Consider the following 25,920-nt stretch of genomic DNA (forward strand, 5'->3'; position numbering starts at 1 on the left):
CACCAGCATCCCTGTTCCAAAGAACTCCAAATCTCCAGAACTAAATGAGTAGCGCCTGGTAGCAGTGATGACAAGCATCATGAAGTGCTTTGAACTGCTGGTAAAGACATAAATCAAAAACTCCATTCCTGCCACACAGGACACTCACCAATATGCTTACTGACAGAACCGTTCAATGATACATGCCATAGCATCTGTTACATACCTAGCCATGACATACCTAGAAAACCAAGGACCTTTATGTCTGAATGAAGTTTCTGGATTACAGTTCAGCATTCAACACTATTGTCCCATAGACCTTGGTGAACTAACTCCTTACACCTTGATCAACATACATCATTGTACAACTGGGTGTTGGACTTACTAACCAGTAGGCCTCAGATAGTCAGGATGCACAATTGCTCCTCTCTTCCCATGATCTCCAACACATGCTCTAGGATGATTCCAGAGTTATTCAACATGTTGGCCAACACAGTCGCTTTGAAACTGCCAGAGTTTTGGGAGCAAAATGCCACTGCTTGGTTTGTATAAGCCAAGGCCCAATTGACGCTGCGAGAAACCACCGCAGACATCACCAAGTTCTACTGTGTGGTAGAACTTCACGGCTGTGAGAATGATGAGTCCACTAGAACACCCGCCTGAACACGATAAATACCGATCGCTGAAAACTCACCTTTTACAGACTATCGGAGTCTGAGCCCACCAAACAGTTGCTCTCCTTGCCCAGCCTCAACGATGCCAAGTCTTCGAAGCTAACAGACCACATTCTCTCCTGGGAAATCACCATCCTTGTTTTATTTTTAAAGAACTCTTCATGCACCAAATGGTCAATCAAGTTTGCATAGCCCTCACTAAGGCACTGTGAAGGACTATAGGGAGCTTTGCTAAAATGGCTGATAGTCTGCACTCAACCAGACAGAGATGCACAATATCTCTTCCTACCTCAACAAGCCCAGTAAGCAAGACTTCCAACATAAGCACACAAAAATAACTACTAAGGCTGCGAAACTGACTATGTCGGGTCTGTGTTTTTACTACGCTAACACTTTGGGGTGTATGGGGTGTCTAGGGAGGGGCAGCACCTCTGGTGGGGGGGGGGCCTGCTGTGCCCTTTTTCAGGGCAGCTCGTCCACCTTTGGTCTGCACCTGGCGCTCAGCTCTGACCTGTGGCTCCAAGTAGTTGTAACACATGCAGCGGTCACACCGCGGTAAACCGTCTCGGCAGACGGGCCAAACCAGGTGAGGGTAGCCGACGGGTCTTTGACCCTTGGTGAGGTAAGGGATTTACCTGTCCCTGCGTGTGAAGTCTGGTCTTGGTGTATTGAGCGGAGGAGGCCGATTAGTGGTCCAACGGTCAAGAAGGCGGGCCAGCAGGCATTTGTGGAGCGCTAAGACCACGACAAGGTACCTAGACATCTTGGTCATCCACTGCAAGAGGTGGTGTCCTCTTTAAGCTCACCCGGCAGAAGGCAAAGGCAAACCACTGGTGTAACCTGCCACGAACATGATTTCCCAATATGTCAGAGCGGCGTGGAGGGAAATCGTCCGCCAACTGGAAATTCCAGATGCGACCTAACAACGACGAGCACTTTGGTAGGGATGGTAGGAAGTGCCCACCACCTTGCAGCTTTGACAGAGCCAGCGCTCCTTGATGATCACAAGACAAAGGAGCAGAAGCAGGCCATTCGGCCCGTCGAATCTGCTCTGCCACTCCACCATGAGCTAAACTATTCTCCCATCTAGTTCCAATTTCTGGCTTTTTTCCCCAAATCCCTTGATACCCTGACTAATTAGATACCTATCAATCTCCTCCTTAAACACCCTCAATGATCGGGCCGCCACAGCTGTATGTGGCAACGAATTCCATAAATCTACGACCTTCTGGCTCAAAAAATTTCTCCTCATTTCTGTTTTAAATGGGTACCCTCTAAGACTGTGGCCTCTTGTCCTGGACTCACCCACCAAGGGAAACAGCCTTTCCACATCTACTCTGTCCAACCTTTCAACATTCAAACTGTTTCTATGAGATCCCCTCTCATTCTTCTATATACTCTAATGAATACAGTCCAAGAGCCGACAAACGCTCCTCATATGTTAGCCCCTGCATTCCAGGAATCATCCTCGTAAATCTTCTCTGAACTCTCTCCAACATCAGTACATCCCTTCTTAAGATTGGGGGCCCAAAACTGCACACAGTATTCCAAATGAGGTCTCACCAGTGCCCCACAGAGCCTCAACAACACCTCCGTACTCTTATACACTACTCCTCTTGAAATAAATGCCGACATGGCATTCGCTTTCCTTACTGCCGATCCAACCTGGTGGTTAACCTTCAGGGTATCCTGCACGAGGACCCCCCCCCCCAAGTCGCTTTGCACTTCCGATTTTTGAATTTTCTCCCCATCTAAACAATAATCTGCCCGATTATTTCTTCTTCCAAAATGTACAGCCGTACATTTCTCAACATTGTATCTCATCTGCCATTTCTTTGCCCACTCTCCTAAACTGACTAAGTCTCGCTGCCACTGTTTCTTCAACACTTCCTGCTCCTCCACCTTATCTTGCTGTCATCCGCAAATTTAGCCACAGAATCATTTAATCCATAATCTAGATCATCGATATACATTGTAAGAAGAAGACGTCCTGGATATTTCGTAGGCTAATACCCGAGATGGAGCCGACCAAATTGTCAACCCTCCGCAGCTTCTTTCGGTCCTGTGCAGTAACCCCCCCATACCCGACAGTGACGCAGCCTGTCAGATTGCTCTCCACGGTACATCTAACGGCGCCGAGAGCGGAAGAGATGTCGCCTCCGCTACAATCAAGAGCTACGCAAGCTCACCCACCTTTAAGCAGCCCACCGACACTCGCACCGCCGAAAGGTTGAGGAGTCGCAGCCGCCGCTCCAGCACGTTACTCCCGTAGGCGAAATAGAGAAATCCTTCATCGCCGACCAGGCCTCCGGCTCGCCATGCGGAAATCACTAGAAAGCCAAGCTGGCTCAAGCCTGCCAAGTTCACCATTAACATGATTACTGCGGGAGTCACGTCACCGCGCCTGCGCACTGCGGCGTCGGCGCGGCCTGGTTGCGAGCCCGCGGCGGGCTGGGGGGCGGGGGCTTGTGGTCGGTCGGGGCGCACCGCGATGGCGGAGGACGGTCGAGCAAGCGGGAGTGATCGTCGGCACCACCGGCGCAAACGGCGCTCCACCGAAGACAGGGAGCCGGAGAGGAAGAAGAAGCGGCTGCACCAAGAAGTGAAGAAAATCAAACACGTCGAAACCTTGTAAGCGTAGTGAGGGGAGAAAAGGGAAAATGGGGTGAGGGGTGACGAGGGAAGTGGCAGAGAATAGGGATTGTGTAGACACTGTAGGGTGATTATGGGGGGCGTGCTAAATGGTTTGGGGCAAAGCAGGAGGATGGGTATTGAGGGTTTGTGTATTTTGAGGGTGCTTATCTTCCTGCCACCTACCTCATGTTTCCAAAAGCAAATTGCTGGAGAGGGACTTGATGGGTCAAGCATCATAGGTGGAGGCAAAAAGGATGGTTTACCTTTGACCCAAAGCCTTAGCCATACCTCTAACACTGAATTTTCCAATTTCAGGTAATCTGCACCTCCTCTATCTGTTAATTTCAATTTGTCTACCCAAGTACTTTGACAACACAACCCTCCCTCCACTTTAGCACCCCACTCACAGTTTCTTTCCCCTCCCCCACTAATAATCAACAAACTTATCCAGTTTCTCTCCACCAGCATCCTCTTCCTTCTGACAGAACTGGTTCTCAAACTCAATTTCTCTTGGCTTCTCTCACTTTCTCCAAACCCAAGGCTATGGGCCCCAACTATGCCTGCCTTTTCATTGGCTACATGGAACAGTCAATTTTCCAATCCTTCACTGGTAATGCTCCACAACTCTTTCTGCACCACATTGTCAGCTGCATTGGTGCTGCCTCCTGCATCTATAATGAGCTTGTCAATTTCATTAACTTTACTTTTAACTTCCACCCTGTCCTATACAAACTTGGTCTATTCTGACACCTCTTCCCCTCCCTTTCTTTATCTCTCTGTCTCCATCTCTGGAGATTGTCCACTGACTATCAGTTATTTAGATTATACCTCTTCCCACCCTGTCACTTGTGAAAATTATATTCTCTTTTCTCAGTTACTCCATCTATGTCACATCTGTACTCGGAATGAGTCATCCAAAACATCTGAGATGTCCTCCTTTCCCCTTCTACCATAGATGCTATCCTCGCCTGCATCTCCATCATTTTCTGGACATCCACCCTCATCAAACCTTTCTGCCATCATAAGAGGGATAGAGTTCCACTTAGCTTTACCTACCAGGAGACTCTGCATCCAGTACATTATTCTCCATAACTTCTGCAGAAACCCACCACTAACTGCATCTTCACCTCCTCCCACACTCCACTTTCTACAGAGATTGCCATCTGTGTGAAGTCCATTTATTTGTCCCCACTGATCTCCCTCCTGGCACTTTACCCTGCAAGTGATACAGTGTTATGTCTGCCCATTTACCTCCTCACTCAACACCATTTAGAGCCCCAAGCAGTCCTTCCAGGTGAGGCAACACTTCATCTGCAAGTATGTCAGAGCCATCTGCTGTATCTTGATCCTGGTACGGCAACCTCAATATTGGTGAGGTCTGATGTAGGAACTCAGTTGCTGAGCACCTTTGCTCCGTCTGTAACAGCTGGCCTCCCATTTTAATACTACTCCCCATTGCCATTCCAACATGTTGGTTCGTCGCCTGTTCTACTGCCATGATGAGGCTACTCTCAGGTTGAGATCACCTCATACTCAGTTTAGTTAGCCTCCAACCTGATGACATGAATATTGATTTCACTAACTTCTGGAAATTTCTCACACCTCTTCCCCTTTCTCACTTTTTCCATTTCCCATTCTGGCTGCCACCTTATCCCTTCTCACTGCCGATCACCTCCCTTCAGTGCCTCTCCTTCCTTTCCTCTCATGATTAATTCTCTTAGATCAGATTCCTCCTCCTTTGCCCCACTTATCACCTCCCAGATTTGCACTTCATCCCCCCACCCACCTACCTTCCCCCTTACTAGGCTTCACCTATCACCTGCCAGCTTGTACTCTTTCCTCTACGCACCTCCCCCTAGCCTCATTCTGGCTTCTTCCACCTTCCTTTCAAGTCCTGAAGAAGGGTCATGGCCAAAATCATTGAATGTTTTTTCTTCTTCATTGATGCTGCCAGACCTGCTGACTTCCTCTAGCATTTTGTGTGTGTTATTCTGGATTTTCAGCATCTGCAGGATCTCGTGTTCCCACTTAATCGTTGGCCTGTTTTAACTTTCTCCATGTTCCATCTTCCTTTTTTATCAGATCCCATCATTTGCAGCTCTCTGGTGCCTCCAGTTATGAACTCCTAACCTTTGTTGCTATTTTCACTGTTCTCTTCCCCCACCTGACTCCATCTGTCAATCAACCCTTCTCACCTTGATCCACCCGAGGCTTGCCAGCTCCTGTTCACCTCTTCCCCTCATTTCTTAATAATGTTTGTTTTCCCTCTACACATGCTGCCTGACCTACTGAGTTTTTAAAAAATATAAACTGGGAATTGAAGTTGGAAAATTAGCAATAACTGAGGAGGAAAGGCACTATTTAAATGGTTGTGGCCAGAAAGATTTGTTTGGTAATTATTACTTGTATTTCTTAACACACAACAGAAACAAAGGCAGAAGAAGGTTACTGAACCCTTCAAATCTTTTGTTTTTCCTTATTTAGTGTTTGAAAAAAGCTGAGGCATCTCAACCACTGAAAGAAATTGGTCCTTGTCTCAGTTCTAAATGGCCATTTCCTTATCCAGAGCCGTAGGAAACAGCCCTCCAGCATTTACCATTTTCTGCTCTCCGAACTTTATGAATATCAATGGTTCAAGAGCTAAATCTAGTCTTATCAAATGCATCTCTTTGGCAGGGGCTTCTGAAGGATTCTGTAGGAAAGTAATTAATGAAACACTAAATATTTTGCCACATTCTTGAATTAAGTCTTTTCATGTGAATAATAGTCGTTGAAAAATTGACGGGTAATACCTTATCCAAATAAAAATAAAATTTAAGAAAAGAAAAATTGACAGGTAAGCCAGTCTTTGAAGTGTATTTAATTAAGGAATACAAAAAAAACTTTATAGTTAATGGTTAATTGTGAATGTAGATATTATGGGCTGGGTGATATTTGGGGCAGCTGATGGTTATTTGACATCTTTGTGGTGCAAATAGTAGTTTCTATTAATTGGTGCAAATCTTCTTTTTCAATATTTTTATTAGTTTCTATATAGAAGAATACAGAGTCCAAGAAAATACATATTATAAAACAAAAGAAAAAATACAATAATACCAGATACATTATATTGAATCACATTATCAAACTCCTTACCCTATATTCATATAGATTCAATCCCTTCCTACCTATGTTCGTGGCAATCCCTTCCTACCTTTGTTCGTGCCTCGACACGGTTTTATCCCCCCTTGTTCAATCCCTTTCTACCTATGATCGTGACACTTCTCACGCTCTTAAACTTTTCGATGATTTTAAGTTCCCTGGCCCCCACCGCTTTATTTTCACCATGGATGTCCAGTCCCTATATACTTCCATCCCCCATCAGGAGGGTCTCAAAGCTTTACGCTTTTTGGATTCCAGACCTAATCAGTTCCCCTCTACCACCACTCTGCTCCGTCTAGTGGAATTAGTCCTTACTCTTAATAATTTCTCCTTTGGCTCCTCCCACTTCCTCCAAACTAAAGGTGTAGCTATGGGCACCCGTATGGGTCCTAGCTATGCTTGCCTTTTTGTTGGCTTTGTGGAACAAACTATGTTCCCTGCCTATTCTGGTATCTGTCCCCCACTTTTTCTTCGCTACATCGACGACTGCATTGGCGCTGCTTCCTGCACGCATGCAGAGCTCGTTGACTTTATTAACTTTGCCTCCAACTTTCACCCTGCCCTCAAGTTTACCTGGTCCATTTCCGACACCTCCCTCCCCTTTCTAGATCTTTCTGTCTCTGTCTTTGGAGACAGCTTATCCACTGATGTCTACTATAAGCCTACTGACTCTCACAGCTATCTGGACTATTCCTCTTCTCACCCTGTCTCTTGCAAAAACGCCATCCCCTTCTCGCAATTCCTCTGTTTCCGCCGCATCTGCTCTCAGGATGAGGCTTTTCATTCTAGGATGAGGGAGATGTCTTCCTTTTTTAAAGAAAGGGGCTTCCCTTCCTCCACTATCAACTCTGCTCTTACACGCATCTCCCCCATTTCACATACATCTGCTCTCACTCCATCCTCCTGCCACCCCACTGGGAATAGGGATCCCCTGGTCCTCACCTACCACCCCACCAGCCTCTGGGTCCAACATATTATTCTCCGTAACTTCCGCCACCTCCAACGGGATCCCACCACTAAGCACATCTTTCCCTCCCCCCCCCCCGTATTCCGCAGGGATCGCTCCCTACACAAGTCCATTCGTCCCCCCCATCCCTCCCCACTGATCTCTCTCCTGGCACTTATCCGTGTAAGCGGAACAAGTGCTACACATGCCCTTACACTTCCTCCCTTACCATCATTCAGGGCCCCAAACATTCCTTCCAGGTGAGGCAACACTTCACCTGTGAGTTGGCTGGGGTGATATACTGCGTCCGGTGCTCCCGATGTGGCCTTTTATATATTGGCGAGACCCGACGCAGACTGGGAGACCGCTTTGCTGAACACCTACGCTCTGTCCGCCAGAGAAAGCAGGATCTCCGAGTGGCCACACATTTTAATTCCACATCCCATTCCCATTCTGACATATCTATCCACTGCCTCCTCTACTGTAAAGATGAAGCCACACTCAGGTTGGAGGAACAACACCTTATATTCCGTCTGGGTAGCCTCCAACCTGATGGCATGAACATCGACTTCTCTAACTTCCGCTAATGCCCCACCTCCCCCTCGTACCCCATCTGTTACTTATTTTTATACACACATTCTTTCTCTCACTCTCCTTTTTCTCCCTCTGTCCCTCTGAATATACCCCTTGCCCATCCTCTGGGTCCCCCCCATCTTTCTTCCCGGACCTCCTGTCCCATGATCCTCTCCTATCCCTTTTGCCTATCACCTGTCCAGCTCTTGGCTCCATCCCTCCCCCTCCTGTCTTCTCCTATCATTTTGGATCTCCCCCTCCCCCTCCAACTTTCAAATCCCTTACTCACTCTTCCTTCAGTTAGTCCTGATGAAGGGTCTCAGCCTGAAACGTCGACTGTACCCCTTCCTAGAGATGCTGCCTGGCCTGCTGCATTCACCAGCAACTTTGATGTGTGTTGCTTGAATTTCCAGCATCTGCAGAATTCCTGTTGTTCATATAGATTAGATTAATTCGTATGTGAGAATATAAATAATTTTATATTAAAAAAATCTATACCCACTACTAAAATCGAAGCTGTTTGGTGAAGAAAAGAAAGAAAAAAAAACCTTATCAGATAATAAAATATGCTATTAACCAGCTTCTGTACTTTAATGGGAAATCAAAGATTATGAAAATAATTTAAAAACAGTCCTCACAAATTTTGAAAATTTTGGTTAGATTCAGAAATTGAACAGCGAATCTTTTGTAAGTTTAAGCATGCCATAACATCCCGTAACCACTGTGCGCGGTTAGGCGGAACAGCATCCTTCCATTTAAACAAAAGCACCCTCCTAGCCATAGGAGAGGTAAAAGTCAGAATGTGCAAATCAGATGTCTTCAAAATGATATCTTTCCCTCCAACAATACCAAATAGGGCAGTCAAAGGATTAGGCTTAACATTTAGTTTAAAGAGTACAGAAAAAGTTTGGAATGTTTACTTCCAATATTTTTCAAGACTTGGACATGTCCAAAACATGAATAAATGAAGCTTCTCCATTGTTACACCTATCACAGTAGGGAGATATATCCATATAAAAACGAGATAGCTTTTAAATTGGTGCAGGTCTGAACGATGTCCATTTTGTTGCATAGTGGACAGGATATGAAATTAAATGCTGAACAAGCCTGTGGTTTGTTACCAGAAATTTTCACTCAGTCATGCAGAATTGAGTACTCAACTGAATGGGGTAAGGATCTTGAAAGTGTGACTACTAGCAATCAGTGTGGCCATCGGGATTATTACAAAGGTTGATAATAAATGTTTCGTGGAAGTGTGTTGCCAACACTGGATGATTGTAGTGTCAATGAACCCTTAGTTGAAGAAATATGTTGAGTAATGTTAGTCATTTCAACACCATAAGTTGAAGTTCAGCATGTACTGATTTTGGGAAATAATGGTTCAGTCTTCCTAGAGAGAGTCATCTCACTGCGCTTCATTTATGAGAGACTTCAGGCCAGGGAAATTAGTTGTAGTCCTGGTTTACACTGGTTTTAATTTTGGTCAATGTTAAGTTTACACAATTTGGGTGTACGATTATTAATTAGTATGAATTTAATGCTACTGTAGAAGATTTTATGTTTGTGAAATCATTAAACAAATGTTTTTTTTTAATAGTTACGAGAAACCACCACCAGGAATGATAAAGGTTAGTCCTTCTTTAAAATGTCATACATGTTCTTTCCATTTTCTATTAATTTTGTGAAGTTTTTTTTTAACCACTGGTAATTCTTCGTGAAATGCCATCACTAACTTAGCTACTAATTCATATGTTTTCACAGGTAACATTTACATTAGATTGCTTGCTTCCAGAAATGTCAGGCCCCCTGATGCCTTTAGATTAGTCTGAATTAGGGAATTGTTACTGCTGACTCCTTTTGTCAGTCTGCTTCAGATACAAACCTTATTTTTAGTGTAGTATAACAGTGCAATAAAAATGTTGCATTACTTCAATGTTTTTATTTTAAATTGAACTTCTGCCTGCTGTTAGGATGATGAGATGGACTCTTGACCTCACAATCTAACTTGTTATGATCTTGCACCTTATTGCCTACCTGCATATTCTCTGTAGCTGTTGCACTTAATTCTGCATTCTGTTGTTGTACCTTGTTCTACTTCAGTGCACTGTGTGATGAATTGAACTGTATGAACAGTATGCAAGACAAGCTTTTCACTGTACCTTGTACATGTAACATTAATAGACTAATTCTAATTCCAGTGCCCCAGGGTTAGGGATAATTTCAAGAATAGAGAAATAAGCTGGTGTGCAGTTTAACAAGATTGACAGTGTAATTGTAGTATCCAGCTATGTGTCTATTTCTTCCTCACTATGCAAGCCACTACATTGTAAGCTTAATCTTCATTTTGAATAATGAAAATAATTGCACATTTCTGTCCCTTGATATCTCCAAAGCAACATCACTCCTTGTGTGCCTTACCATTTTTTTAATAAAGGGATAGGGCATAAATTAATATGCAGAAGGAAGTTAATCAAGAATCTTCCTCTTTATTTCCTTAATGATTGGGGTCTATTATACCTAGAATAATTTTCTTCTTTGGGATTCACAGTCTTTACTGAAGCATGGTGTTTCACTTACCAATCTTGGTCGACCCTGGGAATTGAAATTAGTAGGAACTGGTTTATTATTGTCATACGTTTCAAGATACAGTGAAAAACTGAGTTGAGCAGGCCATCCATACAGATAACTTCAAAACTGAAGTATGTTGAGGCAGCACAAGGCAAAAGCAAGAACAATGTGCAGAATATAGTGTGCAGTAAGGGAGGTCTAGTTTTCCTGACAGACTAATATATGTCCATAGCTCTTTGCAATTTCTTATGGTCTGGGGCAGAGCATTTGCCATACCAAACTAAGATGAATCTGGATATGATGCATTCCACAGTGCATTTATAAAACTTAAGGTCAATGGGGACATGAATTTCTGTAGCTTCTGAGAAGCAGAGGCTGTGCCTTCTTTACAATAGGATCTTTGTTGTTGGACCAGGGTAAGCAATTAGTGATACCTAGACCTAGGAACTTGAAACTCTTGTCTCCTCCCCAGCACTATTGATACGTACAGGGGCATCTGCTCTATGCCACTTCCTGAAGTCAATGACCTTATGAGTTATATTTTTGAATGCCCATCACATGAGACCAGATGTAGAAGATTTTCATTCAGCCTTTGTAGACACACTGAGAATACCAGGTAGAAACCCAACAGCAGTGATTCCCAAGGAGGGTGGTTATGTATCCTAAGGAGACTTTAGGGGAAATAGAAGTCATTTGGGGGGGGGGTTCAAGATTATTTGGGGGGGACAGTAAGCGGCACCCTACCTTGAGGCACAAGACCTGACTGACTGTTAGTTAAGCAGATACTTCTAAAACAAAAGGATGAGGTACTGGAACACAGAAAGAACCATAGCTCTGCAGTCGGTGAACACTCATCGTTACAACGCATCTGAAATTGACAATCTCATCCGACCTTACCAACCAAACAGATGTAAATGAGGATGCATAAATTAGCAACCAGGGTATTCAATATTTCCCCTTGACTTGTGGCACAGACCAAGTTCGTGCAATGTAACAGTTAAGAACACCAGCTCTATTCTGACGAACATTCGAATTCCAGTCTGAATCCTTGTCAGTGTAATTTTCACTGTTGTGATCGTCTTCATCTTCGCCTCGCTGTTCCTTTGCATGCTGCTACCATCATTCCATCCGTGTCAACTCACTGCTGTCATCAATATCTGATAGGTATTTCCAGTTTGTGTTTTTTTTTAGATTATAATTTAGCCCAGTTAATGATGGATAAATACGTACTACACGATCTCCGTGAGTCTGAAAGTGGTGAAGCTTTGAGTTCTAAACCTTCTAAGAAACAGAAACTACAGATGAAAGAAGCATTTGAAAAACATTGCATTCTTGAGTCATTTGCCAAGAAAGCTAAAAATGACCTTGATATTGCTTCTTATAACATTTCCAAGATGATAGCAAAGTGTAGAAAAGCACATACAATTGGAGAAGGACTAATAATGCCTGCTGTATCAAAAGTGCTCGTCACTGTTCTCAAGATGGATATCAGTATTTTGAAATTGATTCCTCTGAGTAATAACTAGCTCGTGGTATTGAAGAAATGAGCAAAGACATTGAGTATCAACTATGCACAGCTACGAAAAGCTGAATTTGGGAATTTTCGATACAACTGGATGAGTCAGCTGTGCAAGACAATGAGGCATTGCTAATGGCGTATGTACGGTTTATCAAAAGTGGAAAAAGTCACGAAGAGATTCTCTTTTGTAAAAAGTTAAAAACAAATATCAACGAAGAATCAAAATATATTTTGAGAATAAAGGAATTCCGATTAGCAACATGATTTTTCACATGCAGTGGAAGGAGGACGATATATGACAGGTCCCCATGCTGGTTTAGTGGATTTCGCCAGTAATGCCAGGATAACGATGAAAAGGCTTGAATGCTTACTTCTTCACACTGAAGTGTTTTGGCTGTTAAAAGACTGCTGCTTAAAACATTTCTTTGATCTTTATGACACTGGTTGAATTTTTGCTCAAAGTCGACAAGAGCTTTGGAAACAAGATTGAACTTCTCTGTGGAGATGAGGCATACCTTGCTGATCTGTATGAAAAAATGAACATTCTAAATATGAAACTGCAGGGTGAGAATTTCGATTTAATCCAGGGAAAGAGTGCAGTATTGGAAAATTGGAAATATACAAGCAAAACAGTGGGAGAAGAATGTTCTCACAGTTTCCCTGCATGGAAAGTACAGCACTCTTTTTCACAGATGATGATTTACAAAAGTATTGCTTATAGCTGTAGTCACTGAAGGATTTTCAGAATTCAAGGATTTGAACAATCTGGAAATTCCGGACTGGGTAATTAACCCATTTCTGCTCAAGGTGGAAGAACAGGAAGAGAGCTTGCAAGAAGAAATTATCGAAATTCAGAATGATGAAGAAGCAAAAATGCTTTTCAAAAATGTCAGCTTTTGTGGTATGTGGCTACATTGTCATACAAAGTTTCCTGGTCTTTGCAGAAGAGCCAAACTGCTTTTCATTGTATTCTCGTTCTCCTACCTTGTTGAAAGAAGCTTCAGTGCAGTGAACCACATACTCACAAAAATTAGAGACCACTTGGACATTGTTATGTGTGGGAACAAGGTTCTTTTTGTCACAACTTGAACCAGATATTTCAACTCTTGCTAAAAACCATCAAGCTCAAGGATCACATTGATATCAAAGCTGTACAGTGCACAGGTACTGTGTAAGATAGGCTTGAAGACAAATGAAAATTTAAAGCAGAATAATTTTTCTCATATTAGCATATGGTTGGACATGTTTTTACACTATGGGGACTCCAGAAAGTATATTGTGGCTAAGAGGGGCATTGGCAAGTTTGAAAGTGCGTTAGGCTGAAAGAAGGTTAGGAAACACTCTCTTACAGGTTTCAATGTGCTCACTCCTTATTTTTAGTCTGCTAGTATCTTCTCAAGACAAACCTAAGTTACATGCAGGTGCACACAACAAGGATATACACAGATATTTTTCATCTTGAAGTTCCCAAGTGTATGCTCCAAAACTTCTTCCTCTTTCTATCTGTAATTTGCATTTATATGGACCATAACCTTGGATAATTCGTCTTTCTATGTTGGAGTGTGCTGTAGATACTCAGTGATATGCTTGACCTCTGTTCAAGAAGCCAGTGTACCATCCAAAAAATGTTTTCAGCTGTCGAAACATTTTCATGCCCCTCTTCTCCATTGTGTAACCATTACGTTTACTTTCCTGACCACTTTGCTTCTTCCCTGTGTTACTGAATCATACATGTACTAGTGACCTTGTTTTGGCTGTTGTTGTGTGTCTCAAAAGGTTTGTCCTTGCATTATTTGTATCTGAATATTGGTTAGCTATTTAGAAGCATTTAGGGGAATTACAATATCATTTGCCAGATCCTGTCATGATGTTTAATCACTCTTTTATTGGTGGCTATGCCTTCAGTTTCTGAAGCTGTAAATTATGGAATTCTTCCATTCATTAGCACTTTACCAATCTTTCCATGTTTAAAGTTCTTCTTAACCCTACCTCTTTCACCAGTTTGGAATTGTACATTATGTCAAGCGGATCATTGTGGCTGTTGGAAGTACATAATTCAAGTCCCAGTGCATCACTGTAGCAAGTCCGCAGAGTAGTGTCCTAGGCCTAACCTACTTCATCGTTGACATTCCTTGTATCATAAACTCAGCAGGCATGTTCACTGATTATTGTATGCTAGTTTTTATTCATACCTCTTCAGTAAGTTTAGTCTTCTCCTGCATGCAAGAAGAACAAGACATCATTCTGGTGGCCTGATAAATGGTAAAACATTGATACCACTGAAGTGCCAAGCAATACTATCTCCAGTTTAAAAAAAGGCAAGCATAAAAAAGAGACCAGTCACTGACATTCAGTGGGGCTATCGTTGCTGAGTTCTGCAACATCGATGCACAGGTGAGCCAGCTGTAAAAATAGTGCAACCATTAGAATAAGTTAGAAGCTGAGTATGTGCTGCATGTGACTGATTTCCTGACTCCAACAATTTTTCACCATTTATGAGATGCAAATCAGGGGTGTGATACAGAATATACTTGAATAAATGTAGTTCCAACAACATTTAAAAAGGTGGATACCATCTAGAACTAACCCATCTCTTTCATTGGTACCACCTTAATTACTTATTCCTTCTGCTGTGGGTTCAATGTGTACTATCTATAAAATAAGCTGTAGTTCATTTTTACCTAATCTACTGCCACAACTCCTGATTTGTAGCACCAGGAAGGGCAGAGACTTCAGGCACATTCAGCCATCATCAACTGCATGCTTGTGTCAAGTCATGCACCATCCTGACTTAGAAATGTATTTTATTCGTTGGTCATCACAGATTTGAGCCCTCAGACTCCTTCTCAACAGCTCCATAGGATTATCTTGTCCACAAAAATTGTATTGATTCAAGCAAGTGGCCTAACCACATCTATGGATTGACAATAAATGGTCATCTTGCTAGTAATGCCTAGAAAGAATAAATAAAACACTATCTATTATAAGTGTATGGATATATGCTTTTCTCCACTGATAAAGCAAAATTTATCAGTTTTCATTAATGACAAGCCGCCTTCTGTAAAATAAATTCAATCAATACAGTGCGTTTTGAATCTTGTAAAATAGTTTTTCTGTACATAGGAACATGATGACAAGCCGGAAGATTGTATTCCAGATCTGCCAGGCAATGAAGAAGCTCGAGATTTCTTGGCACACGCTCCAACCAAAGGACTTTGGATGCCGTTGGGAAAAGAAGTAAAAGTCATGCAGTGTAAGGAGAATCCTGTTAAACTTACTGATTTACTTTTACATGACTTGAATGAAACTAAGTGGTTAAGACACTTGTGGGGGGTAGGGGAATGTAAATTATGGAAATGGAAGCATTATTAGGAAAATCTAGTGTATGTCCTAACTGGAGATGTTAATTAATGGCAATTAATGTGCATAATTAAAACATGTTGGTCTTGCACATTACCAGCAAAAAAATAAAAACAATCTTTTGGAAGAAGCTTATACATATCTTCTTCACTGGGATGAAGAAATCTGTTCTGATGCAATGAATGCCTAAGGTCACCCTATAATCCAACAGAGTTGGTTGTTTGCAAAAGAAAACCTATGAAGTATTTTGTTTGGTACTAAAATCAATCATGTTAATCAGTTAATTTCTTTAATCTGTCTAAATAATTTGATCTTTTACTCTCATATAAATATACATGAGAGAGAAAGTAATTAGATTTCAGAATTTAACGAAGAAATATATTGACTTGTTTATTTACCTAAGCTAGAATTTATTGAAGGCTTCTATATTCATTTTTTGGTTGATGCCTTCAACGTGTAGGCATTTGGTCTTGTGCTCTGAGTTAGGGAATTGGAAGAAAGTGCTTCTGACTGAGCTGTGCTCATGTACATACCATGGTTATCATTGTTTGGAACCAAGCTATATATATGAGTTCTGCTATTGTTATGGATGACATTACTTGGGCCAAGGAAATAGATTAGAAATTCTGTCAGAGTTAATAAGCTTTTATGAAAATAGACTGTACATGTGCCAGTGGTGATGAAAACAAATTCAATCAACTCTGAGTTTTGGAAAAAAATTATGGTTCTTCAGATTAGTGGCATTTACTGCATTTATTTATTACCAGCTTGTTGCTTGTTTGTTGTTCACTGATTGAAGTCACTCCTCAAATTTTGCCTATCACACACCTGGTTATCTTCAGTGGTTGACCAAAGAAAATTAAAATTAATTGTAATTTATATTATGTTGAACTTGTTTCAGGTTGGAGATGCAAAAATTTTGGACACAGAACTGGGGATAGAGAATGCCCTTACTTCATTAGTGGAAATCAGAAATTGGAACAGTTCAGAGTAGTAAGTCAGAATAAATTTCATTAAAACTGTTTCTGAAAACTTTTAAAGTTCAAGTTCCACTTTTTCAGCACCCAGCCTTCCTGATTGTGAAATTAAGCCAGTCTTGAAGATCATAAAATTTACAAATTGGAAATAGACTATTTGGCACACTGTCTCACAATCAAAAAACAGCTACCCAGTCTAAAACTTTTCGGTAGTAGGACTATGGATCAGCATGTTAAAGCTCTGAAAATTTCAATCCAACCGTATTTCTGTTGCCACTCTTTAAGAAGGCATGTATCGGATACCAACAGTACCACGTTCTAAATTTTTTTAAAAATCCTCATCTTCCGTAATCCAACAAATTATTTCAAAAGTTTGCCACCTGATTTGAGCATGCAAAGACATTTAATGATTTGGAAAGGGGCAGTGTTTGGTCACTTGAAAAATATTAAGGTACTTAAGTCCCCAGGGCCTGATGGGGTATACCACAGGTTATCAAGTGAGGCGAGAGGTGATGTTGCTGGGTCTTTGACAAGATCTTTGTATCTTCAGTAACTACAGATGTGGTGTCAGTAGACCTAGTCAGAAACAAACATTGTTCAAGTAAAAAATGTGGATAATCCTTGAAATTATGGACTGGTGAGTCTCATGTCAGTGCTGGGGAAATTAATGGAAAGGATTCTTAGAGATAGGGTTTATGAGCATTTAGAGAAGGGACAGTCAGCATGGCAGGTCATATCTGACTGATCAAAGAGTTTTCGAGAGGTGGCAAGGGTGATTGATGAAAGTAGAGCAATGGGTGTTGTGTACTGGTTTCAAGTAAGACAAAGTCCTGCATTGTTGACTCATCCAGAAAATTAGGATGCATAGAATCCACAGTGATGTAGCTGATTGGATCCAAAATTGACTTGCCCATGGAGGCTAAGGGTAGTGGCAGATGATTCTTATTCTTGATGGAGATTTGTTTCTACTGATGTTCTACAGGGATCTGTACTGGGATATTTGTTGTTTGTTGTAGATAAATGATTTGCTTGAAAACATTGTAAGGTGGATGAGTAACTTTATATACAACACAAATATTGGTGGCATTCTGGATTGCATAGAAGATTGCCAAAGGATACAGAACAATACATAACAGTTGAACATGTGGTTACAGAAGTGGCAAATGATGTTTAATCTGGAGAAATGTGAGGTTCTGTTCTTTGGGAGGTCAATACAAAGGGAGAGTACACAAAGGGAGGATCCTGAACAGTGATGGTGAAGAGAGGGATTTTAGTGTCCAGGGGCACAGCTCCCTGAAAGTGGCAGCACAATTTGAAAGGAACGTAAATAAGGCATATGTGGTATGTTTGCCTTCATTAGTCAAGGCATTAAGTTCAAGAGCCAGGAAATTATGTCACAGCATAATAAAAGTCTAGTTTTGCCACATTTAGGGAATTGAGTTCAATTCTGGTTACCTCTATATAGGAAGGATGCGGAGGCTTCGGAGAGGGTGCAGAGGATGTTTACCAGGATGCTGTCTGGTTTGGAGGATATGTACTATGAGGAGAAGTTGGACTAGCAAGGGTTGTTTTCTCTAGAGTGGCAGAGGCTAAAAGGAAATTTGATAGAAGTTTATAAAATTAAGTGAGGCATAGATTGATGTTTTTCCCTGTGAGTGAAATGTCTAGTACTAGTAGGCATGAATTTGAGGTGGGGGGGGGGGAGTACAAAGGAGATATGTGAGGCATGTGTTGTTCTTACACAGAGAGTGGAGGGAGCCTGGAATCCACTGTCAGAGTGGTGTTAGAGGCAGATGGCATAGGAGCTTTTAAGATGATCTTATATAGTCACATGACTATGTAGAGAAGGGAGGGATATGGTCAATATGTGGGAAAGAGGGATTAGGTTAATTAGGGTTCATTGGTTTAATTGGTTCGGCACAACATTGTGGTCTGGAGGGTCTGTCCTGTACTGTACTGCTGTATGACCTCTCTGTGAAATGAAATAGGTCCTTCCTGTTAACTTTCTTTAGAGTCCTTCATGAAATTCTGCATAGTCAATTTGTGCCAATGTCTGTTTCTTATTATTGACCCATCTGCTCTGTATTTACAACATTTTGTTTTGCTTGTGGCATATCTTTTACTATTTTGAACAATCTCTCAGCCTGAAATCAGGCAACTATATTGTCCCAAGAGGACTGAATTATGATAGTTTGAAAAATGTTCCTACCCTTTATCTATATTTTTAATAAAAATTTTTGAGTCTTTTAATTTGCAGATAATCAACATTTTCTGGCATAATATTCACAACATAATGTTGTCACTGGTTTTCGCTTCAGAAAATGTGTGTATGTTATATCTGACTTATATATCCAGTGCCGGGAGTGAAATTTGTAAAGTATCTAAATACAGTGGTAGTTCCAGTGATCTGCTATCTGACCAGTCTGTTAGTCCAGCACTACCAAAGTTAGATTGTCAGGAGTATCACTTTAACCTTACTTTAACTGTGCACAACACTATTACAGCCTGGGGCATCAGAGTTAAATTCTGACGTCCTTTAAGGAGTTTGTACACCCTCCCTGTGGAATGTGTGAGTTTTCTCTGGGTATCCACTAGTAGGTTAATTGGTCATTGTAAACTGTCCTGTGAATAGGCTATGGTTAAATCAGGGTTGCTGGGCGGTGTGGCTCAAAGGGGCAGAAGGGCATATTCTGTGCCATATCTCTAAATTTTTTTTAATTTCCGGAAATCCTATTCTGAAAATTCTAAGAATCACAATTAAAATTATCATCTTAAAATTTCATTAAACACTTTGTTCTTTCATTTGGCTGCAAGCTGTAAATAATAATGTTTTTCACAGTGGTTTAAATGTATTAAGCTAATTTAGTATAAAGTTGAAATAACTAATTCCTTCAGAATCAGGTTTATTATCACTGGCATGTGATGTGAAATTTGTCAACTTAGCAGCAACAGTTCAATGCAATACATAATATAGGAGAAAAATAGCACAAAATAAAATAATAAAAAAGTGAGGTAGTATCCAAGGGTTCAATGTCCATTTAAAAATCGGATGACAGAGAGGAAGAAGCTGTTCCTGAATTGCTCAGTGTGTGCAATTCATCCAGTTCCTAAATGAACATTGAACCCGTGAACACTACCTCACTTTTAAAAAATATATTATTTCTGTTTTTTCAGGATTCTTAATCTATTCAATATACACATACTGTAATTGATTTACATATTTTATTTTCCTTCTGTATTATGTATTGCTGCTGCTAAGTAGCTCCTTCCTGATGGTAACAATGAGATAAGGGCATGCCCTGGGTGCTGGAGGTCCTTGATAATGAACGCTGCCTTCCTGAAACATTGCTCCTTGAAGATGTCCTGGGTACTTTGTAGGCTAGTGCCCAAGATGGAGCCAACTAAATTTACAACCCTCTGCAGCAGCTTTCAGTCCTGTGCAGTAGCCACCCCCCCATACCAAACTGTGATGCAGCCTGTCAGAATGCGCCTTCAAAGAAAGACTCTTGTGTAATCTGTTCTCTACCTCATGATTATTTCAGCAAAACTAAACATAAGTGGCCTGTAACAGAAAAGCCATTAGTTCTGTTCGGAAGTGCTGGCATTTACTGATGTAGCTGGGTGCCACTGCTGGATTGTAAGTGGAAGTTGAAATCTGCAATTTCAGCTAAGCTGATTGCTGCTGATTGGAGCGCCATGCACCACAGGGATTTGGAGTCCAGCAGGAGAATACAACAATCCACAGAACTTTCAGTTGTGAGATCTACCTGCTGAATGCAGGTCCAACAAGCACAGCTCCAGATCCCCTCCTCTTCCAGCTGGCAACATCTGCCCATCATCCCTCACTCCACCTAGATCCACTAATCAGCTACCAGCCCTGCTTTGTGCCTACTCCTCTCCCCTTTAGAATCAGAATCAGGTTTATTTTCACCGGCATGTGTCATGAAATTTGTTAGCTTAGCAGCAGCAATACATAATATAGAAGGAAAATAAAATAAGTATGTAAATCAATTACAGTATGTGTATATTGAATAGATTAAGAATCCTGCAAAAACAGAAATAATATATCTTTTAAAAGTGAGGTAGTGTTCACGGGTTCAATGTTCATTTAGGAACTGGATGGCAGAGGGGAAGAAGCTGTTCCTGAATCGTTGAGTGTTTGCCTTCAGGCTTCTGTACCTCCTTCCTGATGGTAACAATGAGAAAAGGATATGCCCTGGGTGTTGGAGGTCCTTAATAATGGACGCTGCCTTTCTGAGACAGCATTCCTTGAAGACGTCCTGACTACTTTGTAGGCTAGTACCCAAGATGGAGCCGACTAAATTTACAATGCTCTGCAGCTTCTTTCAGTCCTGTGCTGTAGGGTTCCCCCCGCCCCCCCGTCCCACTGTACCAAACAGTGATGCCGCCTATCAGAATTCTCTCTGTGGTACATTTATAGAAGTTTTTGAGTGTTTTTGTTGACATACCAAATCTCTTCGAAGTCCTAATCGCTGTCTTCCCTGCATGGATATGTTGGGACCAGGTTAGGTCCTCAGAGATCTTGACACCCAGGAACTTGAAATATCTATCTAACTATCTCTCTCTCTCCCCCTCTCCCCCTCTCCCCCTCTCCCCCTCTCCCCCTCTCCCCCTCTCCCCCTCTCCCCCTCTCCCCCTCTCCCCCTCTCCCCCTCTCCCCCTCTCCCCCTCTCCCCCTCTCCCCCTCTCCCCCTCTCCCCCTCCCCCTCTCCCCCTCTCCCCCCTCCCCCCTCCCCCCTCCCCCCTCCCCCCCCTCCCCCCTCTCCCCCTCTCCCCCTCTCCCCCTCCCCCCCTCTCCCCCTCTCCCCCTCTCCCCCTCTCCCCCTCTCCCCCTCTCCCCCTCTCCCCCTCTCCCCCTCTCCCCCTCTCTCCCCTCTCTCCCCTCTCACCCCTCACCCCTCACCCCCTCACCCCTCTCCCTCACTCCTCTCCCCTCTCACCCCTCCCCCCTCCCTCCCCCCACTTTTCTGATCCCCCATGAGGATTGGTATGTGTTCTTTTGTCTTACCCTTCCTGAAGTCCACAGTCAGCTCTTTCGTCTTACTGACATTGAGTACAGGGTTGTTGCTGCGACACTACTCCACTAGTTGGCATATTTCGCTCCTGTATACCCTCTCATCTCCATCTGAGATGCTACCAACAACGGCTATATCATCAGCACATTTATAGATGGTATTTGAGCTATGCCTTGTCACACAGTCATGGGTTAGAGAGAGTAGAGCAGTGGGCTAAGCACACATCCCTGAGGTGCACCAGTGTTGATCGTCAGCGAGAAGGAGATATGATCACTAATCTGTCCAGATTGTGGTCTTCCGGTTGGGAAGTCGAGGATCCAATTGCAAAGGGAGGACTGTGTATTGTCCAGGTAGTCTAAGGCCGTGTGAAGAGCTATTGAGATTACTTCTGTTGTTGACCTATTGTGGCGATATGCAAATTGTAGTGGGTCCAGGTCCTTGCTGAGGCAGGAATAAAGTCTAGTCATGACCAACTTCTCAAAGCATTTCATCACCGTTGATGTGAGTGCTACTGGGCAATAGTCATTAAGGCAGCTCACATTATTCTTCTTAAGCACTGGTATAATTGTTGCCTTTTTGAAGCAAATAGGAACTTCTGCCCGTAGTAGTGAATCAGCTTGTCTTCCACTGAGCAAACAGTGGAGGGCATTATTGATGAGAGGGGCCAGCACCCAACCCGGCAAAAACACCGCGCTACACTGCTTTCAACATCTCCCCTCCTTCACTGCTACATCAGACAAGCCTTCAGTCTTCGCTATATCCAAGGCTACACAGCTCCCTCGCCGTCAATCTCTCCAATAAACCAGTGAACCATTCATGCAGTATTTTACATTACCAATGTCCAACGCAATCTTGTGATCACAAGAAAAATATCCAAGGCAATCGCTCGCTCTTAGACTGCACATCGCCTTCGCTCATAATGCCTCTCATAGCAGGCAGCATCAAGGTCTGCACCAGGTCTAGCTCCTGCATCTTCTCTGCTATCGAGCAACTCGCTAACAGGGTAGACCTGCAGTACTTGAAGTTCTTAATATTCTGCAGTGTGTTGTCATCTTAAAAATTCATTTGACAAAGACAAAAACAACCTTGGTTGGCCCTAGCGAGGAAACTGTATCCAAACATGTCCCCATCTTAACAGAATCCATAATCCGGAGCTATTTAATTGTTTCCCAGTATCCTTAAGTTACTTAATCTTTTAATGTTTAACATTGTTACTAATTCATGAGTGTCCTTAAATATTTGTGAATGCCTCTGATATGCAATGACATTCAGTAAACTTGGGCAGCACATTATTGCCTCACATAGGGGAGCTTTGTAGTCGCTCCCCTGATTTGGTTTGATTGTGGCATTCAGTACTATCATGTGGAGTTTGCATGATGTGCCTATAACCATGGGTCATTGGAAGAAAGCAGCTTTTTTCATTTACATCTTGGAGCATCACTGGAGAGTCCATGATTTATACCTCTAAAAAGATAGTTTGTCTCACTGTGTAATTGGACGGATACTGATTGCATATGTCTGTTTTGAAGTAACATTTCTAATTTTTCTAACATATGCTTTTGATAATTTTTCATTTAAGGTCGGTTAAAAGTCATTTGTTTTTACTATAAATGGTCTTCTAACATGATTCTATCTTTTGCTAGGCACATGAGGATCCCATGTACGATGTAATCAGAGCAAACAAACGTCATGAAAAGGAATCAAGGTAAGCACGCAATAATATGTAATTGCTGGATCCAATGTAACCTGTGGTGTATTAGTCATAGTCATACTTTATTGATCCCGGGGAAAATTGGTTTTCATTACAGTTGCACCATAAATAATAAATAGTAATAGAACCATAAATAGTTAAATAGTAATATGTAAATTATGCCAGTAAATTATGAAATAAATCCAGGACCAGCCTATCGGCTCAGGGTGTCTGACCCTGCAAGGGAGGAGTTGTAAAGTTTGATGGCCACAGGCAGGAATGACTTCCTATGACGCTCTGTGCTGCATCTCGGAGGAATGAGTCTCTGGCTGAATGTACTCCTGTGCCCACCCAGTACATTATGTAGTGGATGGGAGACATTGACCAAGATGGCATGCAACTTAAACAGCATCCCCTTTTCAGACACCACCGTGAGAGAGTCCAGTTCCATCCCTACAACATCACTGGTCTTACGAATGAGTTTGTTGATTCTGTTAGTGTCTGCTACCCTCAGCCTGCTGCCCCAGCACACAACAGCAAACATGATAGCATTGGCCACCACAGACTCGTAGAACATCCTCAGCATCGTCCGGCAGATGTTAAAGGATCTCGGTCTCCTCAGGAAACAGAGACGGCTCTGACCCTTCTTGTAGACAGCCTCAGTGTTCTTAGACCAGTCCAGTTTATTGTCAATTCGTATCCCCACGTATTTGTAACCCTCCACCATGTCCACACTGATTGCCTGGATGGAAACAGGGGTCACCGGTACCTTAGCTCTCCTCAGGTCTACCACCAGCTCCTTAGTCTTTTTCACATTAAGCTGCAGATAATTCTGCTCACACCATGTGACAAAGTTTCCTACCGTGGCCCTGTATTCAACCTCATCTCCCTTGCTGATGCATCCAACTATGGCAGAGTCATCCGAAAACTTCTGAAGATGACAAGACTGTGCAGTAGTTGAAGTCCGAGGTGTAAATGGTGAAGAGAAAGGGAGACAAGACAGTCCCCTGTGGAGCCCCAGTGCTGCTGATCACTCTGTCGGACACACTGTGTTGCAAGAACACGTACTGTGGTCTGCCAGTCAGGTAATCAAGAATCCATGATACCAGAGAAGCATCCACCTGCATCGCTGTCGGCTTCTCCCCCAGCAGAGCAGGGTGGATGGTGTTGAACGCACTGGAGAAGTCAAAAAACATGACCCTCACAGTGCTCGCTGGCTTGTCCAGGTGGGAGTAGACACGGTTCAGCAGGTAGACGATGGCATCCTCAACTCCTAGTCGGGGCTGGTAGGCGAACTGGAGGGGATCTAAGTGTGTCCTGACCATAGGCCGGAGCAGCTGCAGAACAAGTTTCTCCAGGGTCTTCATGATGTGGGAGGTCAATGCCACTGGTCTGTAGTCATTGAGGCCGCTGGGGCGCGGCGTCTTTGGCACAGGGACGAGGCAGGATGTCTTCCACAGTACAGGAACCCTCCGGAGGCTCAGGCTCATGTTGAATACATGGTGAGTTCTCCACTTAGCTGACGGGCACAGGCTTTGAGCACCCTGGTACTGACACCATCCGGTCCTGCAGCCTTGCTTGGGTTGAGACGTTTCAGTTGTCTTCTCCCCTGTTCATCCGTGAAGCCCACTGTGGTGGTTTCATGTGGGGGAGGGGTATAGTCATGAGAGCAGGGTGGGAGACTGTGAGGAGGGGTAGGAGGGGAGAGTGGAATATATGTTGGTTGGGGGCCGACAACAGATGGCTCGTGTGGGGGATGGGCAGGGGTCACAATGTCAAATCTGTTAAAGAGCAGGTTAAGTTCGTTGGCCCTGTCCACACTGCCTTCAGCTCCTCCGTTGCTAGTTTGCCGAAACCCAGTGGTGGTCCTCATCCCCCTCCAGACCTCTCTCATGTTGTTCTGCTGGAGTTTCCACTCAAGCTTCCTCCTGTACCTGTCTTTAACCTCCCTGATCCTGGCTTTCAGGTCACTCTGTATTGCCCTCAACTCCTCCCTATTTCCATCTCTAAACGCCCTCTTTTTAGCATTCAGGATGTCCTTAATGTCCTTTGTCACCCATGGCTTGTTATTTGAATAACAAAGGACAGTTCTTGTCGGAACATTGCAGTCCACACAGAAGTTAAGGTAATCAGTGATGCATTCTGTGAGCCTATCAATATCCTCCCCATGTGGCTCACAGAGTGCCTGCCAGTCTGTCACCTCAAAACAACCCTGGAGCGCCTCATAAGCCTCCTCCAACCATTTCCTCACTGTCCTCGAGGTAGCAGGTTTACTCTTCACCAGAGGCACGCAGCAGGGTTTTAGATGCACCAGGTTGTGATCTGACCTTCCCAGTGGGGGGAGGGGAGAGGGGCTGTATGCATCTTTAACGTACGTGTACGTCAAATCCGGAGTCCTCTCCCCTCTGGTGGTACAGCTCACATACTGCGTGAAGTTGGGCAGTGTTCTAGCCATGGTAAGCTGGTTGAAGTCACCCGAGATGGTAATGAGGGCACTGGGGTTTGTAATCTGGCTATGACGGTGTAAATGATGTTACACGTCGATGTGGGGTTGGCAGAGGGAGGGATGTACACAACAACCACAATTGCATGCGAGATTTCCCTCGGCAAATAATATGGCCGGAGTCCAACAGCAAAAAGTTCAATATCCGGGCTACAGACCTGTTCCTTGATCGTAATATGCCCAGGATTGCACCATCTGTTATTTACCAGAACCGCCAGCCCCCCTCCTTTGCGCTTACCGCTCTCAGTGCAATTCCAGTCAGCTCGAATGGTCTGGAAGCCGTCTATGGAAACGCTTTGATCGGGTATGTCCTCGTGCAG

The 25,920-nt window shown here is 43.1% G+C and overlaps 2 protein-coding genes across 2 annotated transcripts in view; one reads left to right on the forward strand and one right to left on the reverse strand.

Moving 5' to 3' along the window:
• Nucleotides 1–3,272, reverse strand: part of LOC140212570 (gamma-glutamylcyclotransferase-like) — a 36,116-nt gene extending 32,844 nt beyond the window's left edge. Inside the window, exon 1 of the mRNA XM_072283536.1 lies at nt 2,847–3,272. Coding sequence (XP_072139637.1) covers nt 2,847–3,029 — 183 coding nt within the window. The 5' untranslated portion in view covers nt 3,030–3,272. The remainder of the gene's footprint in view (nt 1–2,846) is intronic.
• The window catches only part of rp9 (RP9 pre-mRNA splicing factor), a 35,837-nt gene continuing 12,748 nt past the window's right edge, over nt 2,832–25,920 (forward strand). Inside the window, exons 1-5 of the mRNA XM_072283535.1 lie at nt 2,832–3,284; nt 9,545–9,575; nt 15,158–15,287; nt 16,296–16,387; nt 23,051–23,112. Of these exons, the coding sequence (XP_072139636.1) occupies nt 3,028–3,284; nt 9,545–9,575; nt 15,158–15,287; nt 16,296–16,387; nt 23,051–23,112 (572 nt within the window). The 5' untranslated portion in view covers nt 2,832–3,027. The remainder of the gene's footprint in view (nt 3,285–9,544; nt 9,576–15,157; nt 15,288–16,295; nt 16,388–23,050; nt 23,113–25,920) is intronic.

The sequence above is a fragment of the Mobula birostris genome, chromosome 19 (assembly GCF_030028105.1).
Source record: "Mobula birostris isolate sMobBir1 chromosome 19, sMobBir1.hap1, whole genome shotgun sequence".
Lineage (NCBI taxonomy): Eukaryota > Metazoa > Chordata > Chondrichthyes > Myliobatiformes > Myliobatidae > Mobula > Mobula birostris.